This window comes from Phoca vitulina, unplaced genomic scaffold (genome assembly GCF_004348235.1).
Source record: "Phoca vitulina isolate PV1807 unplaced genomic scaffold, GSC_HSeal_1.0 scaffold13, whole genome shotgun sequence".
NCBI classification, from domain to species: domain Eukaryota; kingdom Metazoa; phylum Chordata; class Mammalia; order Carnivora; family Phocidae; genus Phoca; species Phoca vitulina.
The window spans coordinates 1,926,968-1,940,472 of NW_022589716.1; the positions used below are offsets into that span (position 1 = coordinate 1,926,968).

Genomic DNA, 13,505 nt, shown 5'->3' on the forward strand with positions numbered 1-13,505 from the left:
CATTCTGGGGATTTTGCTGACCCACATCTATTTCCTATTTTGGGGGGACACACACTTTTTCTCCTGAGAGGCCCACATCTCATCACTTTTAGGCCATGTGCTCTGCATGCAGCCCGGCCCAGAGGTGCATGAGTGGCTCAGCCCTGGGAGCGTCCAGCCATCTGGTCACCCTGGGCAGCTTGGGGAGGAGGGACGGACACCCGGACACCCAGAAGCCGCACGGAGGAAACGCGAAGAAGCTGGTCCTTCAAGCTTGTGAGGCAAGGCCATAAATTCCTTTCCTTTTATTTCCAGAGGTTGCACTGGGATTCTGCCGCTTGCAACCAACAGCCCTGCCCTCTACAGCCTTTCCTTCTAGGGCCTTCCTCTTGAAAGGAGAAACCCTTGACCAGGTTAAGGGAGAATTTCAGCACAGAAGCAGAGTAAGTGGCTCTGGTCCATGTTTGTTGCCCAGCTCCTGTTAACATGAGCAATTTCCTGAATGGATCTCAACGTCTCAGCTCCCCCATCCGTGCAAAGGGTCGGGATGACGACGGAAGAACCAAAAGAAACAGACTTAAAAAGGAAGGGAGGGGGCGCCTGGGTGGCTCAGTCAGTTAAGCGTCTGCCTTCGGCTCAGGTCATGATCTCAGGGTTCTGGGATCGAGCCCCACATCGGGCTCCCTGCTCCTCGGGGAGCTGCTTCTCCCTCTCCCTCTGCTTGCCGCTCCCCCGCTTGTGCGCGCTCTCTCAGTCAAATAAATAAATAAATAAAATCTTTAAAAAATAATAAAAATTAAAAATTAAAAGGAAGGGAATTCTGACCCAGGCTACGACATGGATGAACCTGGAGGACATCATGCTGAGTGAAATACGCCAGACGCAAAAGGACAAATACTGTAAGGTCCCCCTTCCACGAAGCACCTGGATGAGTCAGAGTCCCAGAAACAGGAAGTAGGATGACGGGCTGGCCAGGGGCTGGGGAAGGGGATGGGGAGTTAGTGTTTCGTGGGGACCACCTTTCAGTCCGGGAAGATGCAAAAGTTCTGGAAATGGAGGGTGGTGATGTCTACCAACAACACGAATGTCCTTAATGCTGCACAACCGTACATTTACAAAGAGGGAAGATGGCAAATTTTGTTACGTGTGTTTCTATGACAATTCTTAAAAGGGAAAGGACAGAGCGCCCAGCTCTCTGCACTGAGCCCCAGCCAACGGGGCTGCCGCCGTGCTCCCCCTTCGTCGGCATCCTCACCGGGTCTGTGGTTTCGCCCGGATGTGAAATCCCAAGATCCTAAGATTCTCCAGCTTACCATACTTCTGAACTTCGAAGGACTTGTTGTACACGTGGCCTTGCACTTGGACGAAAATGAACCATTCTCCCAGCACCGGCTGGTCAGACAGGGGGAAGGTCATGTTGACCACACCTGCGTGCAGAGAGACAACAGTCACCCTGGGGCAAGTGCATGCGCAGAGCCAGCCGGGCCTGACCCGATGCCGTGCGTGGGGGCTGCCCTGTGCACCCCAGGACATTGAGCAGCATCGCTGGCCTGCACCCACTCGATGACAGTAGCTCCTCCCCCCGAGTCACAGCAACCCCAACTAGTCCCACATAATGCCAAGGTCCCCTGGGGGCAGAATCCACCCCCCCGCTACCCCCCTCCCGCCCACCAGGTGGTAACTGCTGCCCAAATTGAGCACGGATTCTGAACAGGCTTCAAGACAGAGCACCCCTCTCCCTGCAAATGGGCCCCCATGAAATGCCACCAGCCTCAGGCAGAGAAGGCAGCTTTGGCTTCGGGTCTGTTCCTTGGAACCCCGATGGGAGCTGTTTTCATGCTGGGAGGAGAGTCGGGATTTTCCACGAGCCTCCAATGGAGGAATCTGGATGGGCGCAAAGACTCCAAACACCGCTTGGGGATCTGTCACTCCCGAGTGGGACTTGCTCTGCCTGTCCCCAGCAGTGACACCATGAGAGCAGCTCCGCGGGACTCCAGAGAAAACCCAGAGACTACAACAGTCCCCACCGCTTCTCTCCGTCACTGTGGAATTGGGAAACCTGACGGCAAAAGGTCTCTTTCCTCTTATATTCAAAGCCTTTGACAGTCAGAGGAGGTTTGGGGCTGTATGTTACCAACATACATTTTCTATGGGGCCTCATTAGCCCGTGGCCAACGTTACTAGACATCCCGCCAGGACGGGAGCAAAATCACGCCAGTTGAGAACCCCTGGTCTACACATATCGCAAGGAGTTTATTTTTTTTATTTTTTTTTTAAAGATTTAATTTATTTATTTGACAGAGAGAGAGAGACAGCGAGAGAGGGAACACAAGCAGGGGGAGCAGAGGGAGAGGGAGAAGCAGGCCTCCTGCTGAGCAGGGAGCCCAATGTGGGGCTCGATCCCAGGACTCCGGGATCATGACCTGAGCCAAAGGCATCGCAAGGAGTTTTTTAAATTCCCTTCCTCTGTGTTCTGAAGATCAAGTCCATACACCTCCCTGCAGCCCGAGAGGCCCCCTGGTCTCACTGTTGCTTCTGGTGTCAGCACTCCTGACACGTGGGGCTCCCTCCTGTGCCCAGCTTCACTCTCCCTGCCATCCACCGGGCCTCTTGCATGCTGGGCCTCTGTCTGGAACACATTCCCTCACTTTGCCCGGCTAACCTCTGCTCCTTCTCACTTTGTTGCTGGAAAGGCTTTTCCTCCAGGCAGCCTTCCAGGATTGTCCCTGCTGCCCCGGGCTGGGCAAGAACCCCGTTTTGTCCTCTCTGAGTTTGTACTTCTCCCTCCTAGCGCTCATCATGGCAGATGTTATCGTGTGGTTTAATACCTGCTTCCCCCATTGGGCAGAAAGTTCACCCTTTGTCAGCATCTACTTCAGTGCCCAGCAGATATCTGCTGGTAGGAAGACAGAGAGTTAGCGAGAGGGAGGGAAAGCGGCCGATGGGGAGGGTAGAGTAGAGGAAAGCAGGCGGAGTGCCAGGCAAGAAGGTGGGATGGGTCACCAAGAGAGTCCGAGAGTCCCGCCCTTGGCTGCACAGTAGCCCATGCAGCCCCAGGCTCAGAACTCAAGGAAGGACAGTCACAGAAGCCCTGTCCCTGTTTGTCAGCCCTCCCCAAGCACCTCGGAACCGGAGAGAGGGCTCAAGGGCAGATGAGGGGACCGGAAGTGTGGCATTGCACAAACCACCACAATCCACCTGCCTCCTAGAGGCTCTGCACTCACAGAGGCACTCGGGGTCCAGGAGCCCCCAAGGGGATGATGAGGTGGAAGATCTGCAGTGGGAGGAAGATGGGGGCTGCTGACAAACAAGACCCTGATGTTCCCCCAAAAGGCCTCAAGTTCAATGCAGCAGCCCCAGCTGGATGCCGGGACCAGGGAAACATGGGTGGGGTGCAGTGCTGCAGGGAAGGGATGCATTCAGAGAACATTCTAGCTCCCTGGAAGATTTATTGCATCTGCCACCCAAAGGTGCAGCCCCCAAAACTGTAGAAGGAGAAAGGGAAGGGGAGGGGCAGAGGCTCACCGCAGCAGAACGGCTCCAAGTGTCTCCACTCTGTCATCCTCGAGCCCCTGGGGTCCTGCGGGGGACAAACACCCATAGTCAGCTCAGGGCAGCCGGCGTGTCCCCGGCACATGTGTGCACCCTCTGAGCCCTCTCTCTAGGGTGGGACAAGTGTGGAGGGCAGGCCCCCAGATCAGCCATATACAGGGGAGCAAATGAAAGCTCGGGGCACAGAAGGGACTGGTCTGAGGACACAGGGACAAAAGGGGCTGGATCTGCTCCTCCTTTAGGGAACCGTGTGCAAATCTACAGAGACACGTGCTTGGCCTGTCCCAGGGCAGATCCGGGGCCCAGGGATAGACCCAGTCCCAGCCTCGTGAGGTGCTGGGACAGGTAGGATCTACCTCGGCAGCAGACGGTCGGTCGGGCAAGACAGAGAGCAGGCTAACGGGCCCCGAGTCAGAGCGGACGGGGTTGCACACCACTCACCAGAATGTAGGCTTCCAGCTGCAACAGACAGACAGACAGACAGGCAGTGAGCACAGCCCCTGCAGGCCCCCAGCCCTCTGAGCATGCACCACCTGCCCAGCCGTGCTCTGGCCTCCCTCTGTCCCACAGACCTCCCCCTGGCTCCCCAGGGGACTCGGAGCCCCAGGACAAAACCCAGAACGGAGGTCGAATCTGGAAGGAACAGGGGAGAAAGCCCAGTTGCTGGCGGTGCCCCTGGCCAGGTGGTCCCGGGCCGGTGTGTTCCAGGCACAGGGTTTTAGAAGCTGATCTCACCTTCTGGCTGACGGGCCTCAGGTTCGGGGTGACAGTGAAGATGCTTATGAGCACTGGAAGGGAAGGAGACAGTCGTGTGGCAGCTCCGGGCGTGGCTGGCCCTCCCCCCCCCCGCAGCCTGCGCGAGCTGCCCACCTCGGTGTCGGGGCTTGTACACCGGCTTGTCGGTCTGGATGAACACGGAGGCGCCCCGGCCGTCCACAGTCACAGAGGTCTGGTTGTGGAAGAGGGGGCCCTCCTCCGCCCGCCCGCCGCGGCCCCACACCTGCAGGAGGGCCTGGCCCCGGAGGCCCGTGGGCACCTGCAGGTAGACCACAGAGCTTTGCGAACGACAGAGTGTTTCTCAACGTTGGCACCAATGACACTTAGGACTGGATCAGTCTTTTTTTTTTTTTTTTTAAAGATTTTATTTATTTATTTGACAGAGAGAGACACAGTGAGAGAGGGAACACAAGCAGGGGGAATGGGAGAGGGAGAAGCAGGCTTCCCGCCGAGCAGGGAGCCCGATGTGGGGCTCGATCCCAGGACCCTGGGATCATGACCTGAGCCGAAGGCAGATGCTTAACAACTGAGCCACCCAGGCATCCCTGGACTGGATCAGTCTTTGCAGGGGGAGGCCACCTCGCCATTGCAGGGTGTTGAGCGGCATCCCTAGCCTCCGCCCACCAGATGCCATAGGACCCTTCCCTCCCCCTCCCACCCCACCCTACAGTTATGACAACCAGAAATGTCTCCAGCCGCTGCCAGTGTTCCCTGAGGAGCCAGAAACCCCCCCACCCAAGTTGAGAATTGCTCATCAGGAGCTATTTTAAGAGTTAAAGATCCCAAGACCTTTTTTAGAGTCTCTAGTCTAGTCTGAAGATCCCCTGGCCCCCTCTCCTAGAATTATACAGCCCTTCACTGGTCTCATCTACAAATCCACAGCACCGATCCTGTGAAGAGTGCCTTCCGAGGGGCAGTGGGCAGGGATCATGCATAATCTTAACCCCTGTCCAGCGCGGCCCTGCTTTCTGATTCACAAGAAAGCCAACCTGCTCAAAGGGCAGCTCTAGGGGACTTATCAAGGGCTTCCCAACTATTGACATCTGGGGCTGGCTCTTTCTAGGTCATGGAGCTATCCTGAGCACTGTGGGGGTGCTGAACACACGGGAGGTGCCCTCCCCAGTTGTGACAACCAAAAAGGTCTCCAGACACTACCCGATGTCCTGGGGCCGGGGGCGGGGGAGAGGGCAAACATCCCCACCAGGTGGGAACTGCTGCCTTAGAAAAGCTTCTACCGTCATCAGTAAGGCAGGAAGGCCTCTGTCCCACAGCACTCAGGCACTAGGGACACCCTGCAGGGGAGAGGAATGGCTTCGGACATTGTACTGATCCCTGGGGGAGGGCACGCTGTAATTCAGCATGACTCTCGATGTTGCCCATTCATTCCGGGATTCCTTTGAGTGCCTGATAAAAGTTAAGGAACAGCTAACCCAGAAAACGCCTATAATTTCAGTGTTGTGAACCTCTTGAAATCCAAGGACTCCTGTTTAAAAACCCACATCAGAGGGGCGCCTGGGTGGCTCAGTCGTTAAGTGTCTGCCTTCGGCTCAGGTCATGATCCCAGAGTCCCAGGATCGAGCCGCACAACTGGCTCCCTGCTCATCGGGGAGCCTGCTTCTCCCTCTCCCTCTGCCCCCCACCCCCACACGTGCCCACACATGCACACACATGCATGCACACTCTCTCTCCCTCTCTCAAATAAATAAATAGAATCTTTTAAAAAAAGAATGCTAAGACATATTTATGTACAAAGATGCTCGCAATGTTTGGATTACGTTATCAAAACCCTGAAAACAATCTTTAAAAAAATCTAACCATGTACAAGGTGGAGAGAGTTAGTAAATTAGTACATAAAAGAGATGCAATAGGATGTGGTTAACAATAGGAGGCAAATTACAATTATAGAGATTTGAACACATGGAAGTATGTTTACACAGTGAGTTAATTGAAAATAGCAGGGAGCACGAGGAGGTCTACCATTTAATTGCAACTATGAAAGAAACGTCTTTATGTGGATGAGGATTTATGGGGAAACACGAGAAAGTGAAAAGTACGGGGGGATGGGATTACGGGTGAGTTTTCTCAATTTTTTCTTCATTATTCATTGTTGACATCACCGTTACTGATTTTTCTCACCACACACGAAACTTCTCTTATTCCATTCCAATCAATTATTTCCAAGGTAGGGTTCATGAAGATGTTAAAAATTCATAGCTTACCTTGAGTTTGATTGTCCCTTTATCTAAAAAATAAAAATTAAATGAAAACAGTTAAATTGGGAGCTGGGTTTGCCTGCCTCCCTGAGCTGCAGCTTTATAACTGGGGGGGATTGTCTGTGGACAAACACACACACTGGATCATGCTGGTCTGGTCTGGGCTGGGCTGGGATTGAGAAAAGTGAGAGGTTCCCTCCAAGACGGAGAGAGCTTGAAGGCCAGAGGGGATGGACAAAGCTGAGCTATTCAGGGGGAAAGTTGGCCAGCCTACATACTTAATAATTCACTTCACCCCTGGCCCCATGTCCAAGGTAAGCTGTGAGGGGAGCAAAGAGAAAACTCCCGGGGAGTGGAACAAGAAGAAGGGTAGAGAGAAAGAAGAGGAGACTGAGGTCCCCAGTGGACCTCCCTCCAGTAGATCTGTTTTCCCATCACCTCTCTCTTGACCCAAGCTGAATCATTTACCATTGTGACACCTGTCCGGGCTTTCTAGCCTCTAAGACTTGATTTTGCCATCTACTGTTTTTGCCTCCCAGTCTCCATTCCCCATTTTTTACTAGCAGAACCCCAATTTCCTTGGGGGAGCCACCTGCCCAGCTCCCAGTTTAGGAGGTGTGCGTGGCTCCGTCCCTCTCTCGGGGCTCAGTGAAAATCTACAGAGGCCCTCCCCCAGTCACAGTGATTGGTTCAGAGTTGAGCACATGACCCAAAATGGGCCAATCAGTTGGGTCACGATTGAGCACGAGACCCAAGTTCGGCCAATCAGAGAAAACGCTGGGACATTCTCAGTGGTCTGGAGAACCCGTCACTCTCTCGGCTTCTGGGAGACGCGGGCCCATTCAGAAGTGGGGCTGGGAGAGGACAGCCCGAGATGCCAGTGGACTTCCCTAGTTATGAGAGCCCGTAAACACTCTGTTGCTGAAGCCAACCTGATGTGGGTTTTGGGGTGGCCCACGGAGTCAGGTCTGCCTGCACTCCTGCCCACCCAAGCCCTCTCCTGGTTTCCACTCCAGGCCCGCCTCTCCCCGAGGCCAGGCGCTGCGTCGCCGGCCTGAGAGCCCCGACATCACCCTCTGTGTCTCCTGCGGCGTGCTGGACCACAGGCTCTGGGCAGCTCTCCGCTCTCACCACCTGGATCCAGGAGGCCCGCGCGGTTGTTATCTGCAGTTTCCCAAGGACAGCCGGACAGAGGCTGGCTGGGGGCCTGAGTCCAACTCAGTGAGTCTGGCTGGAAGCCTGGAGTCTGCATCTAACACCACGGGGGCGCTAGAATAGCTCAGCCAGCGGTCTGAAGCGGTCCTGAGAGTCCCTCTGGGCCCCGGTCCCACCTGTAGCCGGAAGGATGCCCGACTCCATCCAGATCTGCACCCACAGAACCTGGGCTGCAGAGGAACAATTCACTCTGGTTTCCTAGACGGGGCAGGTGGCTGCCCCTCCTGAGTCTCACTTTCCCCATCTGAAAAGTGGGGGGGAAAGCAGTCTGTTTTCCCTCCCCTGCTGGGAGGTGGGATGGGAGAGAAGCAAAGCAATGCCCACATCGCCTGAGCCCCGAAGGCCACTTTGCCAAGGAAGAGGAAGCCCTGGTCAGCCACCCCAGGGACCTACCCAGGATGGCTCCCTGGCTCCATGCCACCTCCTCGCCCTGAGCCACCAGCTGAGCCTGGACCATGACTTCTCGGGGGGAGTTAAAGATGGTCACACTGATGACTTCCTCTACTCCGGAGCGGAAGACAGAGGGTGCAGCAATCAAGTAGGCCCTGTAGGAGAGGAGAACCTCAGTGAAGGCCAAAGGCTGTCTGACCCACCTCTGGCCTCCCTGCCTCTCTGGCTGGGTCACGGTGCTCCCTGCGTGGTCTTCCACCCACGCCTGCCCACACCGTGATGACACTGTCATTTTATGTATATGGGCCCCCCACCGACCTGTGAGCTCCTTGAGACCAGGGGCTGGCTTATTCATCTCTGAAGCCCCCTGACGATGTAAGAATCTGGCCTCTCTGGATCTGCCCAGCACCACACCCCCTTCCAATGTCTGCATTCTGGCCTGTGGCCTCTGCATTCAGCGCATTCTGCCACAGGACCTTTGCAGGTGCCACACCAATACTGTGGCCCACTCTCCTGAGTAACTGGCAGGATCCCACTTCATCCTCCACAGCCACCCTGTGACAAGTGCCAAAAAGCCATTTACAGAGTCAGAAATTAAGCCCTGGAAAGCCAAGCCACGTGCCTGAGCCAGTAAGAGACCAGGATGCAAACCCAGGCGGCCAGACTCCAGAACCCAGTGGAAAGAAACAAGGAGCTTCCTGCAGCATTAATCTTAAGAACAAAGCCCTGAAAATTAACTAAATGGCCCAAAACAAGAAAAGCTCCGCGAACAGTTGCGCCAAAACCGGCCTCTCCTGGAAGGTAGAGAACATTATCTTACTTCCCAGATGGGCAAGCTGTCGCGCCAGGAGAAGGAACATGCCACAGGTCCCACAGTCAGACCGGGGAGAGCCTTGGGGCGCCCTTAGGGCACCTGACCTGAGGCACCCAGGTCCTCCCCACCTGAGCTCCTGCCTCTGGTGTTCTACAACCTTCCGCGGATAATCAGAAAGTCTCATTCATCTTTAACCACGAAAACTGCTCACAAAGCACAGCAAGCACCAAGAGCCCAGACAGGAAAGGCGGCACAAACCCAGCCATGCGGAGCATTACCGGCACCAGAAGGAAGCGGGCGAAAGGGAAACCACTAGGCCAGGCAATGAGAGAAGGAGAGATTTTCGTGTCTCCCAAATCCCCTCTGGGACAACCAGACGTCCACACACAAAGAGACAAATTTAGACCCTGCCTGAGTACCATACACTGAGGTGAACTCAAACTGGGTCAGAGATCTAATACGTGTAAAACTATAAAAGCCCTGGAAGAAAACAGGAGAAAGGCTTTGGGAGCTGGGGTTAGGCAAAGAGTTCATGTGTAAGATACTAAAGATGCTAAAAGCACGATCCATCAAAGAAATCACTGATAAACTGGACTTCATTAAAACTTCATGAAAAATCTGGCATTTCAAAAGACACACTGGGCTCCTGTCGGCTACCGTCCGGCTGCAGCACTGACCCTGGCAGCCCACTGGGCTCTGTCCAGCTTGAACAGTGGCCAGAGTTCAGCAGCTCTGGCTTCCTATGTGGACTGTCCTACTTCAGGACTGCCCGGAGCCTGCAAGGACCTCGGGACATACCAGGTACTTCCTATGTAACTCCAACGCCGATGAGAATGTGCAAAGACCCTAGTTTTGTACGTGCACAGCCCAGATCCAGCAATGACTGGAACCAGGAACGACCTGGGGGTCCAATGTTCCGTCCTACTCCAGCACCAACAACCACCCACAATGACCGGCTTTCTATGCGCAGCGTCTGGCCTCAGCCATGCACAGAGCATGCATTCGTCCTGGGCATGTGACTGCATTATCTGGAGCATGCAGTGACCCTGGGGTTCCTGAATGCACTGTCCAGATCCAGCACTGACCAGAATGTGGACTGATCCCGGGTCTTACGCGCTCTCTCGGATTCTCATGCAAACGGGGTGTGCGTGCAGTGACAGTGGGGTAAACATATACCGCCTCAAGCACGGGAACTCTTGCTTTGTATGTGACGTGTAGTGTTTGCTGCCTCCAGCACCCACCAGAAGGTGCAGGGTGCTCCCTGAGTTCCCATGCACAGTGTCTGGCCTCAGCAGTTCACGCAGCATGCAGTGATCCTGGGTACGTAACTGTGCTGATCCTGGGTATGTAACCATCATCACCCTAGGTGCGTGCTGTGTATTATCTAATCCCAACACCGACCCGGGCGTGCAGTGACTCTGGCTTCCTACGTGTCCTGTCCCGCCGCAGCGGGACCTCAGCCTCCTCTAGGAATAATCTTTCCATCTAGCTCCCAGCTGACCCCCAGACCTCCCACATAGCACATACAGACCATGGGAGAGCATTTGGGGAATAGACAATCCACATGTTCATGTTCCTTGGTTGCCTCTTAAAGCCCGTATCCAGATCTGAGTTAGATTTTTCACCCAAAGGGCCTCGAGAACCCAACAGAACCAAATTAACTCTCCCCGAGATTCAGGAGTTGCGGCTGCTGGGATGCTTGCCAGCCAAGCATCGTTGACCTGATGCACCACCACCACCCTCCCACCCCCCACCCCCGGCCCCCCGGCATCAGGACTGACACTGGTTTAAGTCTTAGAAGGTCTCAGAAGTTCCGGCCTGGGAATGGTGGTGTTTGGTAAAGAGTAGACAGTACTGGTCTTTTTTAAATTTTATTTTATTTATTTTTTTGAGAGAGAGAGAGAGCACAAGCAGGGTGAAGGGCAGAGGGAGAAGCAGACTCCTCGCTGAGCAAGGAGCCCGATGTGGACTCAATCCCAGGACTCTGGGATCATGACCTGAGCCGAAGGTAGACGCTCAACCATCTGAGCCACCCAAGCGCCCTAGACAGTACTGGTCTTATGACAACGTGCAAATTTGTGCTGCTTTCTGGGGTCAGGGATTCCTCATGCAAAAATCACATGGGTTGGGGCACCTGGGTGGCTCAGTCAGTTAAGCGTCTGCTCAGCGGGGAGCCTGCTTCTCCCTCTCCCTCTGCCCCTCCCCCCGCTGGTGCTCTCTCTCAAATAAATAAATAAAATCTTTTTTAAAAAAATCACACAGGTCACAGAAGTGGGTATCCAGGGCAATTCCTAAATCGGAATCCCTCTAGTGGGTGGACCACAGCTGTGGCTTAGAGGCCGACTAATCTAGAACCCCAGGTCAGTAATTTTGTACTTCGCAGCACGTGTCTCCCAGCACAGGGATTCCATTTCCCTTGACAGAAGGTAATATCCCAGGACAACTTTAGTCAGAGGCAAACACTCCTGAGAACCATTTGAAACTCTGCAATCCAGAGACTCTGAACTTGGTCTTTATGAGGCGAGGTCTGTAATTTAGGGCCCAGTCAAGCTTTGTGGCGGGGGTGGACCTGCGCATGGCCAAATGTTTCGAAGCATCCCTGGCCTCCACTCAGTAGATTCCAGCAGCATTGCCTCCCCCAGATGTGGACCAAAAATGCCCCTAGAATTGCCCAATGACCCCAGGAAAACAAAAATCACCCCCCCCCCCAGGGCTGAAAACCTCTATTTTAAGGGATGCCTGCTTTGAAAGATCAGGACAAAAATTTGCTGGATTCCAGTTTCACAAGGCCCAGGGGAGGTAAATCCCATTGGTCAAAGCGCAGTGTGGCGTCTTACTTTTCCAACTGTGATCCTAAAGCGACACCACCCGCCTCGTCCCACGGTTGACCTGTTTTCTGGGAACTCCTAAGCAAGCGCCGCTTGAACAAGCCACCTCATCAAGGCTGAGGCTGGACTACACGGCTGAGCTTGGGCAGCTCCAGGCGGCCCCCCTGAACCCACAGCCTTGCAGGGCTCACCCCAACTTGGCAGTTCTGGAAATATTCCCGGTGAAGCCAACTCATGGGAAATTCTCCTTAGCGGCTAGTTAATTCACCTCCTCACTGTGTCAACTCACCAGAAGCTCTGTAGTCAAACTTCAAGAAAAATGTGGAAGCAAAACAAACACTTCCTCCCCGCCACCACGCCCTCCCAAGGAAAACGGAACGGTAGGTCTCTCCTATTTCCCCGCGAAGACACGCACCTCTTACCTCCGGGCCACGGACAACTTGAAATCGCCACCCAAGACGACAGCCCCCGTCACACCAAGGGGGTGAGGTGGGGAGGAGGCCCTGACTCCCTGTACCTCCGTGTGGCCACCTCTGAAGGCTGGGGGTGCCCCCTTCCCAGTCCGACCCCTGGGAGTCAGGGGCCAGGAGTCTAGGTCCCGCCCAGTGCGGACGCTGTGTAGCCTCGGACAGGTCGCTGCACCTCTCTGAGCCGGTCCCCGGGGCCCCCTCCCCGAGAAGACAGCCAACCTCCTCCGTCGCCCGGTGCAACTCACGGGGCCTGGGGCGCGGCGCACACGCCGTCCCGCGGCGACAGCAGCAGCAGCAGGCGCCACAGCAGCGGGCAGAGCAGGGCGCCCCACATTTTTCGGCTCCGCGGGGGCGCGGCGCCCAGGGACGGGGCCGGGCCGGGGCTGGGCCAGGGTCGGGGTCCGAGCGCGCCGGTGCCCCCTGCGCCGCCGGGGGCCCTTTGTTCGCAGCCCCCGCGCCGTGCGCACGGCGCCATGCGCCCCGCTCCGCGGCCGGCCAAGCTGGGGCAGCCCCGGACCAGCCCCCTCCCCGGACCCGCCTCGTCCCCCGGCCCCGCCCCGCGCCTTTCCCGGGACTCATCCCCTCCGTGCACTCTCCCCCACCCCCTCCCGGGCCCGCCCCGCCCCCCTGCCCGGACCTCTGGGCGGATCACCCCCCCGACCCTGCCCACGCCCTCCCCGCTCCTCGGACCCGACTGGGCCCCTATTCCCCTCGCCCCCTCCTTGCACTGCTCCCCGCATCCTCCCAGCCGGGCCGCCCGCCCCGCCCCCTTTCCGGACCCTGACCCGCCCCCGCTCCCTTCTCGGGACTCATCCCCTCCAGGGACTTTCTCCGGACTGCCCCGCCCCCTGCCTGGGCCTGACCCCACCCTGGACCCTCCCCCTTCCTCGGACCCAAGCTGTCCTTTCCTTCTCGCCGCATCCTCTGCGCTCCCCTTTCCACCGGTCGTCATCCTGGGACCCACCGCCTTCCGGGGCTGCCCCCCTACCCGTCCTCCCCTGCCTCCTCTCCAGCCTCCTCCCCAGTCGCCCCTGCATGGCCCCCTCTGCGGACTCGCCCCGCCCCGGCCTCCGGGTGACTGTTGCATCTCCGTGCCGCCTTCACTCCGCGACCCCGCAGGGCGCGCACCCCAGCCAGAGCCCGGCGACCTGTGCAGTGCACGTGGCCTCAGGATGGGGGAGACAGGCTAGCCAAGGGACGAACCTTCCAGATGCGCAGCTGCCCCTGGGCTCCTGACTGCCAGTCGTCACTTCTACCCTCTCCGCGC

At 56.4% G+C, this 13,505-nt stretch overlaps 1 protein-coding gene across 1 annotated transcript in view; it reads right to left on the minus strand.

Moving 5' to 3' along the window:
* Positions 1 to 12,613, minus strand: part of CPAMD8 (C3 and PZP like alpha-2-macroglobulin domain containing 8) — a 74,398-nt gene extending 61,785 nt beyond the window's left edge. The window contains exons 1-8 of the mRNA XM_032412338.1: positions 12,484 to 12,613; positions 8,130 to 8,281; positions 6,528 to 6,550; positions 4,402 to 4,567; positions 4,267 to 4,319; positions 3,973 to 3,990; positions 3,505 to 3,559; positions 1,293 to 1,406 (exon numbers count right to left, since the gene is read on the minus strand). Coding sequence (XP_032268229.1) covers positions 1,293 to 1,406; positions 3,505 to 3,559; positions 3,973 to 3,990; positions 4,267 to 4,319; positions 4,402 to 4,567; positions 6,528 to 6,550; positions 8,130 to 8,281; positions 12,484 to 12,572 — 670 coding nt within the window. The 5' untranslated portion in view covers positions 12,573 to 12,613. The remainder of the gene's footprint in view (positions 1 to 1,292; positions 1,407 to 3,504; positions 3,560 to 3,972; positions 3,991 to 4,266; positions 4,320 to 4,401; positions 4,568 to 6,527; positions 6,551 to 8,129; positions 8,282 to 12,483) is intronic.
* Between the last annotated feature and the right edge of the window lie 892 nt (positions 12,614 to 13,505).